Source organism: Thalassophryne amazonica, chromosome 23, assembly GCF_902500255.1.
Source record: "Thalassophryne amazonica chromosome 23, fThaAma1.1, whole genome shotgun sequence".
NCBI lineage: Eukaryota > Metazoa > Chordata > Actinopteri > Batrachoidiformes > Batrachoididae > Thalassophryne > Thalassophryne amazonica.
This window is the reverse complement of record NC_047125.1, coordinates 36,200,237-36,219,018: the sequence shown is the minus strand read 5'-3', so window position 1 is coordinate 36,219,018 and position 18,782 is coordinate 36,200,237. Positions and strand designations below refer to the sequence as shown.

General features: G+C 42.6%; 1 protein-coding gene across 2 annotated transcripts in view; it reads right to left on the bottom strand.

Annotated features, from left to right (window-relative positions):
• Positions 1–255: 255 nt before the first annotated feature.
• The window catches only part of corin (corin, serine peptidase), a 55,443-nt gene continuing 36,916 nt past the window's right edge, over positions 256–18,782 (bottom strand). For both annotated transcript variants that reach the window (XM_034164543.1, XM_034164545.1), the window contains 13 exons: positions 16,030–16,261; positions 15,811–15,953; positions 15,425–15,532; positions 15,237–15,350; positions 14,435–14,545; positions 14,232–14,355; positions 14,025–14,153; positions 4,679–4,728; positions 4,318–4,504; positions 1,702–1,864; positions 1,511–1,619; positions 1,303–1,436; positions 256–869 (listed from right to left, as the gene is read on the bottom strand). In XM_034164543.1, coding sequence (XP_034020434.1) covers positions 687–869; positions 1,303–1,436; positions 1,511–1,619; positions 1,702–1,864; positions 4,318–4,504; positions 4,679–4,728; positions 14,025–14,153; positions 14,232–14,355; positions 14,435–14,545; positions 15,237–15,350; positions 15,425–15,532; positions 15,811–15,953; positions 16,030–16,261 — 1,787 coding nt within the window. In that variant the 3' untranslated portion in view covers positions 256–686. The remainder of the gene's footprint in view (positions 870–1,302; positions 1,437–1,510; positions 1,620–1,701; positions 1,865–4,317; positions 4,505–4,678; positions 4,729–14,024; positions 14,154–14,231; positions 14,356–14,434; positions 14,546–15,236; positions 15,351–15,424; positions 15,533–15,810; positions 15,954–16,029; positions 16,262–18,782) is intronic.

The following is an 18,782-nucleotide window of genomic DNA, read 5'->3' as shown; positions in this document are numbered from 1 at the left end:
AACAAGCATTCAACGTTCTGATTTCAATCTGTTTGAGCTAACGAGACACCAGCTAATAATAATAATTTTGGGCTGACTGGAAATGTGACAGCTACGTTCCAAGGCAACAGTGCCACGAGCTCTCGGCTATTCCAGTTAGCATCCACAATGCTAATTTATGTTGTTGCGATTACCAGTTAGCATTGAAGGACTGGGAGCATCTTGAAGCAGCATTTTGTTCCCAAGATGCTTCAATTCGTGTGATATATTTGCTTAATACCAGTAAGATCACAAGTTAATTACATTAAAAAGACTGGAGCAAATGCCTGTCTATTCTACTTTGATTCAGTCACATCGTGGCTCAAACGTTACTTTGGGAAATTCTATCAGCAGGAATTTTGTTTCTTTTAAACAGGATCAGATGAAATAACATTAGCATTGTAAAGTTTACTCCTCATTCAAGATGACCAGTTAGCACGTAGCTAATACATTTGGTGTCTTTGGTCACATGTTGGGCCCAGGTGGCGAGAAATGGACAAACAGAAGCATTTGGCGGTGACGCGTGACTGGAATGAACGTTTGTCCTTGATGAGTCTCTGAAGGCAATCAGAACAGATATAGGCACGTTAGAGAATATAAATGTGCGTGCTGTGACATCACATCCTGTTGTAATGCTGATGGTAGGAAGCAGAAGTGACATGTGCACATCAGTTGTTTAGGTATGTGTGAATGTAGATCTCCTGCTGGATCCATGGCGTGAAATGCGTCACATTGCTGTACACACCGGGTCCGAGCACTTTGCTGAAACACACACTTCCCCATGACGTCAAGCCAAACAGCGTCCAGCGTCCGCCACCATCCTCGCACATCAACGGTCCACCGCTGTCTCCCTGACGGCGCAGATATAAAGGCCGGATTTGCATTAATCAGTCAAACTCTTGTTATGCTTCTGTTGCATTTTCATCAAGCCATTTAATTACGTTAGCATGCTAATGTCAGTGATAGCATGGCATCATGCTAACACTTTAACTGCGAATGATATCAGATGTTAAATTCAGTGTTAGCATTTTTAGAAAACATTTACATATATTCTCAGCATTAAAGGTTACTTTATCATGGTAAATATTAGCATAAGCAGGGCATAAAGCTGAAACTCTGCCCTCTTTTCATATTCTGAAACAAGCAATACTGGCCTCTAATGGCCACAAGAGGCCAGCACTCAGCAAACACAAACAGTGAGGTCCACCCAAATCGACCAAAACTGGGCTCACTGATGGACTCCCTTAATCATGCCTGCTAATCCAAGTGTTTGTGTGTAGTTACCATGCAAGAATCAATGGTCCCGGCCTCGTAACCAGCGCAGAGCATCCTGGACGTGATGGTCTTCATATCAAAATAAGACTGACACTGAGATAGAGAGATGATCCGGACCACACCCTCCTGCAGTTTAAACGGCACTGGGCACAAAAACACACTGTAGTTAGCATGCAGTCAAACATGTGCAACAAAACGTGGCACAACACGCGCTTACTCCTGTTGCCCATGTGACCCCAGCCAGTGATGTAACAGTAGGAATCGGGAGTTGGAAGATGGCCGGGCTGTGGCAGACACACCGGCCTGGCAAACGGTGTCTCTTCAATCTGCAGTCACCAACAAACACCTCATCAATACTTCATTGATCAGTGCCGGCCGTCAATGCTGTGTGTCAAGATCGTGTCAGACCTCTGACTCCAGCTGGACCACGCTAATGTCAAAGTCCACCACCGCCCGGTTGTAGCGCGGATGGACAATGATGGTACTCACGCCACGGCTCTGGCTGTGCGGCCCTGGGTGGTCCAGATTATTCAGACCAAATACCACCTTCCACAGATCTGCACTCTCTCTCCTGGAGACGGAACCCAGCACAGGTTAGTCCACGATGCACTAAAAACAGGTTTCAAACTTAAACATTTATGGACATTATGGATGTATTAGGATAGGGTTAGGTTTAGCAATGCAATCAGTATTTGACACACATTAGTGGAAATACCTTGGATATGGTCCTCGTTCACAGTATCGCTGTCACAAATGTTGACATCATGCCTATTGTGTCAGTGGTCTCTGATCACTCACTTATTAAGGTTACAGTCTCATTGCTGTGTTAACTGGAACAAGAACCTTATTTATCATTGTGGCGACGCATCAACTCTTCAACTACAATTGAACTCGGAGACAGACTGCCTGATATCTTAGCACCACTTTCAGAAAATGATCATTCAGCAGACAGTCTTGTGGACATCTTAACCTCAGCGCTCACAACCGCACTCGACATGATCGCTCCGCCTATATTAAAACCACACCCCCAAAACACAGTCGCCTTGGTTCAATGATTTCTTACGTGGCCTCAAGCATAAGGCTAGAGGTCTACTTAAGAAATCTAATCTAGACCCTAGCGTATTGAAAACTTATAGGCCAATATCAAATCTATCATTTTGTTCTAAAATTCTGGAAAAAGTGGTTTCACAGCAGCTTGTGGAGGACGTTACTGAGAATAATCTCTGAGTTACTGCAGTCTGCTTTTAGAACATATCATTCCACAAACACCGCTCTCACTAAAGTGGTGAATGTCTTCTGCTTGCAATGGATTTGGACACCACTACAGTTCTGGTATTATTAGATGTTAGTGCTGCATTTGATACGGTTGATCACTGTATTCTTCTTGATAGGCTGGAAAATCATTTTGGGATTACTGGGAATGCCCTTGCATAATTGACATCAAATCTAACCAGTTGTTTTCACTGTGTTTTGTACAACAACACTACCTCTAGCCTTGATGATATGAAATATGCGGTTCCACAGGGGTCCGTCTTAGGCTCCGTGCTCTTCTCTCTTTGTATAGCACCCCTTGGGCACATATTGCGGCGTTTTGGGATTACCTTTCAGTGCTATGCTGAAGATACTCAGTTGTAAATGCTGATAACTGCTGGTAATCTCATCCACATAAAATCATTAGATGATTGCTTTGCATCAGTGAAAAGCTGGATGTCCAGAAATGTAGTACTTTTAAACTCCAATAAGGCTGAAATGATGGTTCTTGATCCTGCGAGGCATCGGCATCAATTTGACCAGCTAAAACTTAGCCTAGGCTCATTTGTCATACATCACACTGACAAAGTGAGGAACTTTGGGATGATTTTTGATCCTACATTGTCCTTTTACCTCCACATTAGAAATATTACGAGGACTGCTTTCTTCCACCTGCGAAATATAGCGAAGATCCCTCCCATCCTGTCTATGGCTGATGCTGAGACCCTGATTGATGCATTTGTTTCTTTTACATTGGACTACTGCAATGCTCTATTTTCTGGTTTACCGCAGTCCAGCATTACGGCTCTCCAACTGGTTCAAAACGTTGCTGCCAGACTTTTGACAAGAAGCAGAAAGTTTGACCACATTACACCCATTTTGGCATCTCTTCACTGGCTTCCTGTGCCTGTGAGATCAGATTTCAAGGTTCTGCTCTTAACTGATAAAATTATTCACAGACTAGCACCTCCCTACTTAGCTGACCTAATCAAACCCTATGTACCGCCCCGGACTCTGCATTGTCAGGGTGCAGGACTACTTTGTGTCCAGGAGGGTGAATAAAAAGTCTGTGGGTCACAGAGGTTTCTCATATCGTGCACCTGCTTTGTGGAATGATCTCCCTATGGAGATAAAACAGTCTGATTCTATAGAGACTTTCAAGTCCAGAATTAAGATGCATCTATTCGCCCTTTCGGCTAGCATACTGGCATAGTAATACTAATTAAGTAATTTCATTAGTAATGGAACAGATCTCAGCCTCAACTCTATCTAAATTCTGGGTCTGTTAGTGAAGCGTAGGGCTAGCGGCTGGCGATCACCTTAGTATTTTCTCTGCTTTCCTGTCAATTTAATGTTAATAAATCATACCTTAGGTGTAGTTTTTCCCACCGACTGTTTCTGCTTTTTCCTCTCTGTCCAAGGTGTGGAGGAAAATATGCAAGAGTGGCGTCTGTGGACAGCGTAATATTGGAGTGATGGCGGGATCCCATGCCTTAAATTATTGCAGCTGATGTTTTGTCTTTTCCAAACTTTGTGACTGTTAGAATGACCTAAGCAGTGGGTCAGCACTCTGACTCTGGTCTGCTTGAGGTTTCTTCCTCAATATTGTCGGAGGTAGTTTTTCCTTACCGCTGTCACCTGTGTTCTTGCTCTAGGGGTTGGTAAGGTTAAACTTTACTCATGTGAAGCGCCTTGAGGCAGCTTTGTTGTGATTTGGTGCTATATAAATGCAATAAATGGAAATGTAAACACTGTTCAAGTCATCAGCCTCACCCCTCGAAGCAGTGGGCGACTGTCAGCACCCATCTCTTCCCGATGAGAACGCAGCCGCAGACATGTCCACTCTGACCACTCTGCAGCGAGCACTGCCAAGGCCATGCCCCACGCCGGGACACACGCCCCCCCAGAATCCTCTTCTTCCTGTGGGGGTGCCCGCCCACCGATGGGCGCAGACCACAGTCTGACACCCAGTGCATCAGTCAGGATGGTGACATCATAACTACAAATACAACACATGTATGCATGTATATACACACTACCAGTCACAAGTTGGGACACACTTTCCCACTCAGCTGAATGGAAAACTGTGTGCCAACATTTGACTGGTAGTGTATGTAGCATATAAGAGTGTTACCTTGTCTGGTACAGAGGACGGACACTCTCCTCCTGGAATGACACGCGTGACTGTGGACAGAGAGACACACAGACTAATGTCAAAAACACCACAAGACACAAAGTGCTACACAAATTTCTGACATCAACACTGTGATGATTTCAGCAACTAATTCAACCTGAAAGGCCTGAATACTGTGTTCTAATGTATAAAAAATACTATAAAATACTGTGTCCCAATGTACACAGAATACTATAAAATACTGTGTCCTAATGTATACAAAATAATGTGTGTGTCCTATTGTATACAAAATACGATAAAATACTGTGTCCTAATGCACACAAAATACTGTGTATGTCCTAATGTATACAAAATATGGACTGGCACCACCCTCCTTGGTGTAACTACTTAAGTCCTACGTACTGGCCCAGGCTCTGCACTCACAGGATGCAGGATTGCTCTATGTCCCTAGGGTGAATAAAAAGTCTGTGGGACATAGAGTCTTTTCCTGTCATGCCCCGGTCCTGTGGAATGATCTCCCTGTTTTAGTGAGGCAGTCAGACTCTGTGGAGATTTTCAACTCCCGTCTGAAGACACATTTGTTTGCTATATTATATGATTAATATACTCAACAAAAATATAAACACAACACTTTTGGTTTTGCTCCCATTTTGTATGAGATGAACTCAAAGATCTAAAACTTTTTCCACATACACAATATCACCATTTCCCTCAAATATTGTTCACAAACCAGTCTAAATCTGTGATAGTGAGCACTTCTCCTTTGCTGAGATAATCCATCCCACCTCACAGGTGTGCCATATCAAGATGCTGATTAGACACCATGCAACTATTTGTTGTGATTTGGCGCTATATAAATAAAATTGATTGATTGATTGATTGATTAGTGCACAGGTGTGCCTTAGACTGCCCACAATAAAAGGCCACTCTGAAAGGTGCAGTTTTATCACACAGCACAATGCCACAGATGTTGCAAGATTTGAGGGAGCGTGCAATTGGCATGCTGACAGCAGGAATGTCAACCAGAGCTGTTGCTCGTGTATTGAATGTTCATTCCTCTACCATAAGCCGTCTCCAAAGGCGTTTCAGAGAATTTGGCAGTACATCCAACCAGCCTCACAACCGCAGACCACGTGTAACCACACCAGCCCAGGACCTCCACATCCAGCATGTTCACCTCCAAGATCGTCTGAGACCAGCCACTCGGACAGCTGCTGAAACAATCGGTTTGTATAACCAAAGAATTTCTGCACAAACTGTCAGAAACCGTCTCAGGGAAGCTCATCTGCATGCTCGTCATCCTCATCGGGGTCTCGACCTGACTCCAGTTCGTTGTCGTAACCGACTTGAGTGGGCAAATGCTCACATTCGCTGGCGTTTGGCGCGTTGGAGAGGTGTTCTCTTCACGGATGAATCCCGGTTCACACTGTCCAGGGCAGATGGCAGACAGTGTGTGTGGCGTCGTGTGGGTGAGCGGTTTTCTGATGTCAATGTTGTGGATCGAGTGGCCCATGGTGGCGGCGGGGTTATGGTATGGGCAGGCGTCTGTTATGGATGAAGAACACAGGTGTATTTTATTGATGGCATTTTGAATGCACAGAGATACCATGACGAGATCCTGAGGCCCATTGTTGTGCCATACATCCAAGAACATCACCTCATGTTGCAGCAGGATAATGCACGGCCCCATGTTGCAAGGATCTGTACACAATTCTTAGAAGCTGAAAATGTCCCAGTTCTTGCATGGCCGGCATACTCACCGGACATGTCACCCATTGAACATGTTTGGGATGCTCTGGACTGGTGTATACGGCAGCGTGTACCAGTTCCTGCCAATATCCAGCAACTTTGCACAGCCATTGAAGAGTGGACCAACATTCCACAGGCCACAACTGACAACCTGATCAACTCTATGCGAAGGAGATGTGTTGCACTGCATGAGGAAAATACTGATACTGACTGGTATCCCCCCCCAATAAAACAAAACTGCACCTTTCAGAGTGGCCTTTTATTGTGGGCAGTCTAAGGCACACCTGTGCACTAATCATGGTGTCTAATCAGCATCTTGATATGGCACACCTGTGAGGTGGGATGGATTATCTCAGCAAAGGAGAAGTGCTCACTATCACAGATTTAGACTGGTTTGTGAACAATATTTGAGGGAAATGGTGATATTGTGTATGTGGAAAAAGTTTTAGATCTTTGAGTTCATCTCATACAAAATGGGAGCAAAACCAAAAGTGTTGCGTTTATATTTCTGTTGAGTATATATTCTGGGCCTGTCCTCAATTAGACAGTTATTGGAGGGAGGTCCACTCAAGATTAAACCTGGTGTTTGGAATGAATATGCCTTTTAATTTTGAAACTCTGTACTTAGGTAGGATTAATTTTCTGGAACGGAGAAGTGATAAGAAGCTGTTACAAGCCCTTCTGGTGGCAAGCAAAAAAATATTACAAAAAATGGTTATCTTCTGTTCCGGCTTCACTGGATGGCTGGATTGATAACGTCCTTGAAATATTTAAAATGGAGAAGCTAACCTATACAATTAATATACAAAGAGATCAATTTTATACAATCTGGAACAAGTGGATTAAATACATTACTCCAATTAGAACAGATTTCTCATAACATTTTTGTTTTATGAATATTTCATTTTCTTATCACAAATAGGACTGGTGGTTTTTCTTTCTTGTAAGCTCCCATGTTCTTGTAAATAGTTTTTGTGTTTTTTTTTTATTCCTTTTTTAAACAAATGGGCCCAGAGAAGCTGTGAAAAGCAGCCCTTATAATGTATGTGCATGTCATGTATTGTATAGGAGATGTCAATTACTTTGGTGATTTGAGCTGTGCTATAATAGAAAAGCCCATGTAAGCAAAAGGGAATGATACTGTTTGTATCCTGAAAGAAACAGGTATTCATAAGATTTGATCTTCCCAAATAAAAACAAAATGAAAAAAAAAAAAAAAACAACCCCAAGAAAACCATCCCAACCATGAAGCATGGGGGTGGAAACATCATACTCTGCGGGTGCTCTTCTGCAAAGGGGACAGGACGACTGCACCGTATTGAAGGGAGGACGGATGGGGTCATGTATTGTGAGATTTTGGCAAACAACCTCCTTCCCTCAGTAAAAGCATTGAAGATGGGTCATGGCTGGGTCTTCCAGCATGACAATGACCCCAAACATACAGCCAGGGCAACTAAGGAGGGGCTCCGTAAGAAGCATTTCAAGATCCTGGAGTGGCCTGGCCAGTCTCCAGACCTGAACACAATAGAATATCTTTGGAGGGAGCTGAAACTCCAAACATGAAAGATTTGGAGAAGATCTGTATGGAGGAGTGGACCAAAATCCCTGCTGCAGTCTGTGAAAACTTGGTCAAGAACTACAGGAAATATCTGACCACTGTAATGGCAGACAAAGGCTACTGTACCAAATATTAACATTGATTTTCACAGGTGTTCAAATACTTATTTGCAGCAGTAACATACAAATAAATTATTAAAAAATCATACATTGTGATTTCTGTTATTTTTTGGGGTTTTTTTTTTTTGGATTATGTCTCTCACAGTGGACATGCACCTAAGATGAAAATTTCAGACCCATCCATGATTTCTAAGTGGGAGAACTTGCAAAATCGCAGGGTGTTCAAATACTTATTTTCCTCACTGTGTAAAAAAATAAATAAATAATAATAATAATAATAATAATATATATATATATATATATATATATATATATATATATATATATATATATATATATATATGTGTGTGTGTGTGTGTGTGTGTGTGTGTGTGTGTGTGTGTGTGTGTGTAGATAAAATACTGTGTCCTAAGGTATACAAAATACTATAAAATACTGTGTCCAAATGTATACAAAATACTATAGAATATTGTGTCCTGGTGTATACAAAATACTATACTGTGTCTTAATCTATATAAAATACTGTGTCCTAATGTATACAAAATACTATAAAATACCATGTCCTAATATACTACCCCTGGCAAAAATTATGGAATCACCGGCCTCGGAGGATGTTCATTCAGTTGTTTAATTTTGTAGAAAAAAAGCAGATCACAGACATGACACAAAACTAAAGTCATTTCAAATGACAACTTTCTGGCTTTAAGAAACACTATAAGAAATGAGGAAAAAAAATTGTGGCAGTAACGGTTACTTTTTTACACCAAGCAGAGGGAAAAAAAATATGGAATCACTCAATTCTGAGGAAAAAATTATGGAATCATGAAAAACAAAAGAACGCTCCAACACATCACTAGTATTTTGTTGCACCACCTCTGGCTTTTATAACAGCTTGCAGTCTCTGAGGCATGGACTTAATGAGTGACAAACAGTACTCTTCATCAATCTGGCTCCAACTTTCTCTGACTGCTGTTGCCAGATCAGCTTTGCAGGTTGGAGCCTTGTCATGGACCATTTTCTTCAACTTCCACCAAAGATTTTCAATTGGATTAAGATCCGGACTATTTGCAGGCCATGACATGGACCCTATGTGTCTTTTTGCAAGGAATGTTTTCACAGTTTTTGCTCTATGGCAAGATGCATTATCATCTTAATCATCCCCAAACATCCTTTCAATTGATGATATAAAAAAAGTGTCCAAAATATCAACGTAAACTTGTGCATTTATTGATGATGTAATGACAGCCATCTCCCCAGTGCCTTTACCTGACATGCAGCCCCATATCATCAATGACTGTGGAAATTTACATGTTCTCTTCAGGCAGTCATCTTTATAAATCTCATTGGAATGGCACCAAACAAAAGTTCCAGCATCATCACCTTGCCCAATGCAGATTCGAGATTCATCACTGAATATGACTTTCATCCAGTCATCCACAGTCCACGATTGCTTTTCCTTAGCCCATTGTAACCTTGTTTTTTTATGTTTAGGTGTTAATGATGGCTTTCGTTTAGCTTTTCTGTATGTAAATCCCATTTCCTTTAGGCAGTTTCTTACAGTTCAGTCACAGACGTTGACTCCAGTTTCCTCCCATTTGTTCCTCATTTGTTTTGTTATGCGATTTTTAAATTTTTGAGACATATTGCTTTAAGTTTTCTGTCTTGACGCTTTGATGTCTTCATTGGTCTACCAGTATGTTTGCCTTTAACAACCTTCCCATGTTGTTTGTATTTGGTCCCGAGTTTAGACACAGCTGACTGTGAACAACCAACATCTTTTGCAACATTGCGTGATGATTTACCCTCTTTTAAGAGTTTGATAATCCTCTCCTTTGTTTCAACTGACATCTCTCGTGTTGGAGCCATGATTCATGTCAGTCCACTTGGTGCAACAGCTCTCCAAGGTGTGATCACTCCTTTTTAGATGCAGACTAACGAGCAGATCTGATTTGATGCAGGTGTTAGTTTTGGGGATGAAAATTTACAGGGTGATTCCATAATTTATTCCTCAGAATTGAGTGAGTCCATATTTTGTTCCCTCTGCTTGGTCTAAAAAGTAACCGTTACTGACTGCCACAATTTTTTTTCTTGATTTCTTATAGTGTTTATTAAAGCCAGAAAGTTGCCATTTGAAATGACTTTAGTTTTGTGTCATGTCTGTGATCTGCTTTTTTTCTACAAAATTAAACAACTGAATGAACATCCTCCGAGGCCAGTGATTCCATAATTTTTGCCTGTTCCCATTAGAAGTTGCCACAGCAGATCAATCGTTTCCATCTCACGCTGTCCAATGTATCTTCCTCTGTCACACCAACCACCTGCATGTCCTCTCTCAGCACATCCATGAACCTCCTCTTTGGTCTCCCTCTTCTCCTCCTGCCTGGTGGCTCCATCCTCAGCATCCTTCTCCCTATATACCCTGGGTCCCTCCTCTGCACATGTCCGAACCATCTCAATCTCGCCTCTCTGACTTTGTCTCCAAACCGTCCCACCTGAGCTGTCCCTCTGATATGTTCATTCCTAATCTTATCCATTCTTGTCACTCCCAAAGAGAATCTCAACATCTTCAGCTCTGCCACCTCCAGCTCTGCCTCCTGTCTTTTTGTTAGTGCCACTGTCTCTAAGCCATACAACATAGCTGGTCTCACAACTGTCTTGTAGACTTTCCCCCTCACTCTTGCTGATATTCTTCGGTCACAAATCACTCCTGCCACCTTTCTCCACCCACTCCACCCTGCCTGCACTCTCTTCTTCACCTCTTTACCACACTCTCCATTACTTTGAACAGTTGACCCCAAATATTTAAACTCATCTACTTTCACCACTTCTACTCCTTGTAACTGCACTATTCCACTGGGCTCCCTCCCATTCACACACATGGACTCAGTCTTGCTTCTAATGACTTTCATTCCCCTTCTCGCCAAAGCACATCTCCACCTCTCCAGACTAGACTCAACTTGCTCTCTACTCTCACTACAGATCACTATGTCATCAGCAAACATCCTAGTCCATGGGGACTCCTATCTGATCTCCGTCAACCTGTCCATCACCACTGCAAACAAGAAAGGACTCAGAGCTGATCCTTGGTGTAACCCCATCTCCACCTTGAATGAGTCTGTCATTCTGGCGGCGCATCTCACCGCTGTCACACTATTCTTGTACATGTCCTGCACTAACCTAACATACTTCTCTGCCACTCCAGATTTCCTCATACAATACCACAGCTCTTCTCTTGGCACCCTGTCATAAGCTTTTTCTAAGTCCACAAACACACAATGTAACTCTTTCTGGCCTTCTCTGTACTTCAACAGTATTCTCAGAGTAAACATTGCATCTGTAGTGCTCTTTCTCGGCATGAAACCATATTGCTGCTCACAGATCTTCACCTGTTTTCTAAGCCTAGCTTCTACTACCCTTTCCCATAACGTCATGCTGTGGCTGATCGACTTTATGCCTCTGTAGTTACTGCAGCTCTGCACATCACCCTTGTTCTTGAAAATAGGAACCAGCACACTTCGTCTCCACTCCTCAGACATCCTCTCACTTTCCAAGATTTTATTAAACAATCTGGTTAGAAACTCTACTGCCATCTCTCCTAGACATTTCCATGCCTCCACTGGAATGTCATCTGGACCAACTGCCTTTCCACTCTTCATCCTCTTCACAGCAGCCATCGCTTCTTCCTTACTAATCTCTTGTACTTCCTGATTTACTCTCACCACATCATTCAGCCTTTTCTCTTGCACATTTTCGTCATTCATCAGCTCTTCAAAATATTTCCTCCACCTTCTCAGCACACACTCCTCACTTGTCAGCACGTTAACATGTGCATCTTTTACCACCCTAACCTGCTGCACATCCTTTCCAGCTCTGTCCCTTTGTCTGGCCAATCGGTACAAGTCCTTTTCTCCTTCCTTACTTCTTGTACAGCTCGCGATATGGCTTTTCCTTCGCCTTTGCCACTGCTCTTTTCGCCTTACGCCTCATCTCCTTGCATTCCTGTCTACTTTCTTCATCTCTCCGACTATCCCAAAACTTTTTCGCCAACCTCTTTCTCCTTATGCTTTCCTGGACCTCTTCATTCCACCACCAAGTCTCCTTGTGTTCCCTCCACTGTCCAGATGTTACACCCAGTACTGCCCTAGCTGTCACCACATCTGCAGTACTTTTCCAGTTGTCCAAAATTGCTTCCCCTCCAACCAGTGCTTCTCTCACCTGCTCGCTAAATTTCACATAACAGTCTTCCTCCTTCAGCTTCCACCATCTGATCCTTTGTTGAGCTTTCACTCTCTTCTTCTTCTTCTTTACCTCTAAAGTCATCCTACAAACAACCATCCTATGCTGTCTAATGACACTCTCTCCTGCCACCACCTTACAGTCTGATTTCTTTTAGCTTGCATCTCCTATAAAGAATGTAGTCCACCTGTGTGCACCTTCCTCCACTCTTATATGTTACTCTGTGCGCCTCCCTTTTCTTAAAGTAGGTATTCACCACAGCCATTTCCATCTTTTTGAAAAATCAACTACCATCTGTCCTTCCCCATTCCTATCCTTGATACCATATCTACCCATTACTTCCTCATCACCTCTGTTTCCTTCACCAACATGCCCATTGAAATCTGCTCCTATCACCACTCTTTCATGCTTGGGCACACTCTCCACCACCTCATCTAACACACTCCAGAAATCTTCCTTCTCCTTCATCTCACAACCTACCTGTGGGGCATATGCACTGATGATATTCATCATCACCCCTTCAATTTCCAACTTCACACTCATCACCCTGTCAGACACTCACTTAACCTCCAACACACTTTTAACATACTCTTCCTTTAAAATGACCCCAACACCATTTCTCTTTCTGTCCTCACCATGGTACAACAACTTGTACCCACCGCCGATGCTCCTGCTCTTACTTCCCTTCCACTTGGTCTCTTGCACACAAAATATGTCTACCTTTCTCCTCTCCATCATATCAGCCAGCTCTCTCCCTTTACCAGTCATACTACCAACATTCAAAGTCCTCACTCTCATTTCCACCCTTCTAGTTTTCTTCTTCTCCCACTGTTTGTGGAAAAATTCTCCTCCTCTTGTGTCCCCCCCCCCCCCCCCATCAATGACAGCTTGGAGTTTTTTGTGGTGGTTGTGGACGAGGCTGCCACTGGTAAAGCTGCCACTGAATGTCTTGGTCGGGTTAGGGTTTACATCAATTACAAAGATGATAAATCTTCATGGAGTAGACTGTTCTCAAAAACTGCACGACTGTATCAGACGTAGACGAGTGAGGAAAGCCACCAGGACACCCAGAAAACCCAGAACAAGTTATAGACTTCTGTGGCTGTGATTGGAGAAATTATGCAGAGTGCAAATTCTGCATTTTGTATCACCATTCTTTGCTTCATAGTGGAGTAGAGCAGAGAAGGATATTCTTTCACCAAAACAGATCAATCCAGGCTTACATCTCAGATGCACCTTCTGGCAATTTGTAGCTAAACTTTCAGGTCTTTTAAAAATAAATCCTCCTCTATACCACTTTATCATGAAGCTGTAGAACTGGGAATACAAAATGCATATCACTGCATATATCTGATGACTTCATGTTTTCACACTATTAATGGTTCACAGCATCACCTCTACGTGTTGGCAGAGGATCAATAGCTGTAGAAACGTGCGTACGCCAGCCAGGATTTTGGCATGACGCACTACACATTTCCACCATCATTTCACTTTTGATACGTCTGAACATTGGCATGGAGATGGCCGTGCGCCACAATTTTGTGCGCATGCAGCCTTTGTACATCAGGCCCCTGTTCTTAAATTAATATTGAGACTTTTTTCTTTTATATTTTGGATTTGGATCAATTTTCTGGACTTTCTTTGTCGTCGTAGAAGTACACACACAGACTGAGTTCTGTCTCACCTTCTCTTCTCCAGTCGGGCTTGCAATGCAGAGCCGTTCCTCAAGTTCCACTCTGGATGGACGTGTAACCATCGGCGACGGCCCATGACCCCGGGCTGGTCACGGACCGTGGAAACAAAGGATGGAGCCCTGCAAACAGGTCGCTCCAGTCAAACTGTCACATGACTACTTGAGCATGTGTGCAGATGTGCATGCTACTAACCTTACCCTAGTCCCAGCTGACTGCAGGTCAGCTCACTCAGTTGCTGGTTCCACTCATCTGCACAGACCTGATACTCCGCCGCTGTCCTGAACACTGTTAGCACAGAACCCGATTGATCGGACAAAGACACTGCACAGACAACAGATCGATACGTAAGCCAGCCGATCACTGCAGAACACCACAAATCACAGTGATGTGGACGTCATACCACAGTTCCACTCATCAGAGCTGTCGGAACAGTGCTTCTTCCCGTCGCACCACAGCGTCCGATGGACACACTGATGGTTGTTGCACGACACCTCGTTGTCTCCGCACACAGCTAAAACAAAATTCAAGAAAAAGGGTCATTATATATTTGTTCATTAATAATCAAGAGTCACAGGAAGCGACATGGCATCTTAGTTGTTAGCACTGCAGAAGGAAGGTTCAGGGTTCTCTTCCTGTGTTGAGTTTGCATGTTCTCCCAGTGTCCACAGACATGCAGGTTCAGTGAATAGGTGAAACTAAACTAACTGTCGGTGTGACTATGAATGCGTTTGTCAGCAGCTGTAACCGTTGGCCAGCACGCCGCTGCCATCCCCTTTTTGTTTGTAGCTGTCTCTCCCCTGCAAACAAATGCTACAAAAGGTGGAACCTTCACAGCCAAAACAATCCCAGGACTCACTGCACAATTTTTTTGTTTTTTTCTCCCCAAGACAAAAAAATTGGTAATTCTTTTTTTAAAGGACAATTTTAGACTCTTGGAATAAGCACATACAGAAAATGAATAAATGGTCAAAGACTGTTTCTACAGACAGCTAAAAAGAAAAAAAAAAAATCAATCAAACAATAAATAAGGTTTATATGTATATATGCATCAGTGATAATCACAATAAATCCCTGCACACAGCTTTAACAAACTTTAAATGGCGATGTGTTTCTTAATTAGTAATAATTATAAGTTATCCTTGCACAGAGTTTAGAAAATGCTCAATATTTACTTATATTATTAAAAAAATTAATTGCCTCACAGCAATTGGTTTCGTCCACCAACATGGGGCAGTCTGGGAATCCGTCACAGATCATACTGGTCTGTATGCAGACTTTGCTGCCAGGACACTCCCACAGTTCTCGCTCAGAACAACCTGACGCACAGACACACAAATGTGGATGGGAGGCTTTTATTTTGAAACCAGAGGCCTCTGTGAATATGGCTTACCACAGTTTTCTTCGTCGCTGTGGTCGTCGCAGTCCAGGTGACCGTCACAGCGTTTAGTTGCCAGCACGCAGCGCCCGGACCGGCACTTGAAGTGACTTGGCGAGCATGCTGTTACCAATGCAGCAGATCAGAGACAACATCAGAATTTTTTAACAAATACAGCTATGGAAAAAAAAAGTTTTGGATTTCAGACTGTCCACTGTGACTGTTTCAGTCACTGTGGGTGCAACTGAAGCATAAATCCATGTCAGCTGAACCCTGCAGAGTGAATTTAATCACTGCTACAATTTTTTTAAATCATTGTTTTTGTTGAAATATAAAAACAAATGTTATCACTGGTGCCTCCTGCTGTCAGAAAAGGTGCATTGCATTCGTGCAGACAGTACCATCCACGCCATCCTCTGGCAGCAGGCAGGTCACATTTCCTCCCTCCTCTGGAAACTGACTGCAGTCTGTGTCGTCGGGCCACTGCAATCCCACAATCCCCAGCACCAACTCACACTTCTCTTTTGAGTTCTGACACAAAGACCTGCAGCGGTGAAAGGTCATGAAAGAACAAGAGACAGAAGAGAGAACTTGTGGTGCTTTGGTGGATTAGTGCGGACCTGCAGGGCGGGACCCTCTGGTGGGTGACAGGCTCACATTTGGGGACAAGCAGTGTGCAGGCGTAGAACATGAGGTACTGGTAGCAGCCGGTTTGGACCAGAGCAGGGAACAGTGAGGACTCCCAGGACACTGAGCTCTCCCTCTGGGACAGGTGACCCAGGTAGTTTGGGAAGCTGGTCAGGTTGTAGGGCAGGTTCATGCACAACTCCAGCCTGATGGGTTCACAGCGAGCTGAGTCAAAAAGAGTTCAGAGTGAAGACCTAGATTCACCAGAAGAGGGCCACTAATCATTCAGATCACGTTATACGTTCATAGCGGCTAGTAGGTTATGTTTACTTCATTTATTGATTGACAGATGATTTCAGAGCCTGATGGTAGTGTTCCCAAAACCTCATTGGTACAGACGTCTTACCCAATAGAAGCCAGCATGCTTCAAGATCTCCACCATGATCCCCATCCCAAAAAAATAAAAGGACTTCAGGAACTTAATGACTACAGACCCATTGCCCTGACCTCTGTGCTGATAAAGACCTTCGAGCTCCTTGTCCTCACACACCTCAAGGCCATCTCTGACCCTCACTTGGATCCCCTGTAGTTTGACTACAGAACCAACAGGTCCGTAGACAATGCTGTCAACACGGCCCTCCACTTCATCCTCCAACATCTGGACTCTCCAGGAACCTACACCAAGTTTCTGTTTGTAGACTTCAGCTCTGCTTTTAATGCAATTATCCCGGCACTGCTGCAGAACAAGCTCTCTCAGCTTGGCATGCCCAAATCCACCTGTAGGTGGACATGGGCAGCACCAGGAGGGCGCTGGAGCTCCCCCTGGATTTGTCATAGCACCCCCAAGAAAATAATTCCTCATTTATTATTTTAATTTAATTTCATCCCATGTTTTAAGGCCTTGTCAACACTGAAACTGAACTTCTGCTATACAATATTTTTCTTTGTCATTTTTGTTCCATTGAAGAAATATCTCTGTTCTCACAGATCCAGTGAAAATGCTTGAAAATGCTGTAGTACACATGCCAGGCCTGTATGTAGTGCTGTAACGCTTCTACAAAAAAGTAAGAAGAAGACGTGGAGCTAAAAACTAAAGCTAAAACTTAAGAAGCTGGCTCACAGATTAAATAGTCTTTAAATCTGACCTGCTGCCTGGATTCATCATCACTGATGATAACAGTTCTCCACAAGACACCCTTGTTTCGGAAGATGACATCTGGAAATGTGTTAATTCCTTATGATGGAAGTTACTTGTTAAGGGGTTTTTTTTTTTTCTAAGAAGTCCCTCAGTGTCTGTCTGCTCTGTGTGTTTCTCAGACTGAGCTAGAGGATGCCAGTGCTTTGTCCCAACAAGAAGAAGAAAAAAAAAAAAGCTAAATTACACAGTAAAATTACACTGGTACCAACATATTACAGAGGCAGGGCGATGACATCATCCTTTCAGTTTTCTACAACAAGACGTGGCATTTTCAGATTTATGTGATTAAATAAATATTTCTCTCATAAAAGAAAATAAACATTCATCAACATAACTGATTGTTTTGCACAAAATGAGTGCAACGTGATGTTCAATAACATCACATTCAACAATGTCATGATAATAATGTTTCATTTATAATGCACTTTTCCTTATTAATAATGAATCTCAAAGTGCTACAGGAAAAAAAATAAAACCAAGGATCAACAAGAGAATAAAAACAGAAAATCTTAAGATAAAAACAGTCAACAGAATAGAATAAAACCAAAATAAAATAATAAAATTGAACAAAAAGACTAAAATGCAACAGATTCAAATTATTGAGACCTGTGATAGGCCTGCCTAAACAGGTATGTCTTTAGGCTTTTTTAAAAGCTTCCACAGTCTATGGAGCCCCTCAGATGGTCAGGAAGGGAGATCCAAGTATGAGGGGCAGCTGAACAGAAGGCCCTCTCTCCCATGGTGTGAAGCTTGACGTGAGGGGGGACGGAGAAGATCTGTGTTGTATGAACGGAAGGAACGGGAGGATGTGTGGGGAGTAGGGAGGCACCGATACCACTTTTTCCCAGACCGAGTACAAGTATGAGTACTTACATTTGGGTACTCATCGATACAGAGTACCAATACGAATACTTAATGATGCCATTAGTTTTATGATGACTTTGAAAATGTTTTATTCATCAGCTGTTCCTTACTTTTTGACTGAACTGCTACCAATATTATTAGCTTTGTTTTTATTTACAAACATTTCACTTAACTCACGTTACTTCACTTTTTGACTACAACAAATTGTGCTCTAACATTAACTGTGTTTCTTAACAAACATGATGCTGCCAGACATCTCACTGAAATGTAACCTGTGGACTTCAGCACTACAAAATATACTGCGCCAGGAACTGAAATTGTCCATTACTAACTTGACATATGTCTGCGAGCACCAGTGCTGTCACAGTTACTTTGAAAAAGTAACTTACTTTACTGATTACTTAATTTGATAAGTAACTAAATTAGATTACTAGTTACTTTATTAGTTACTTTCAGTGGTGGGCACAGATAACCAAAAAATTAACTTTGATAACAGATAATCAGATAACTGAAAAGTTATCTTCGATAAAGCTAAAACGATAAACCACCCAAAAATGTATTGGAAGTTACAGATAACCGATAACAGATAAATTCCAGTTTTGTCTCCAGTACACTTGCAACTACTAACACGTTCTTAACACCACGATCGCTTTTGGAAGCATCAAAAGCGACAACAGAACCAAA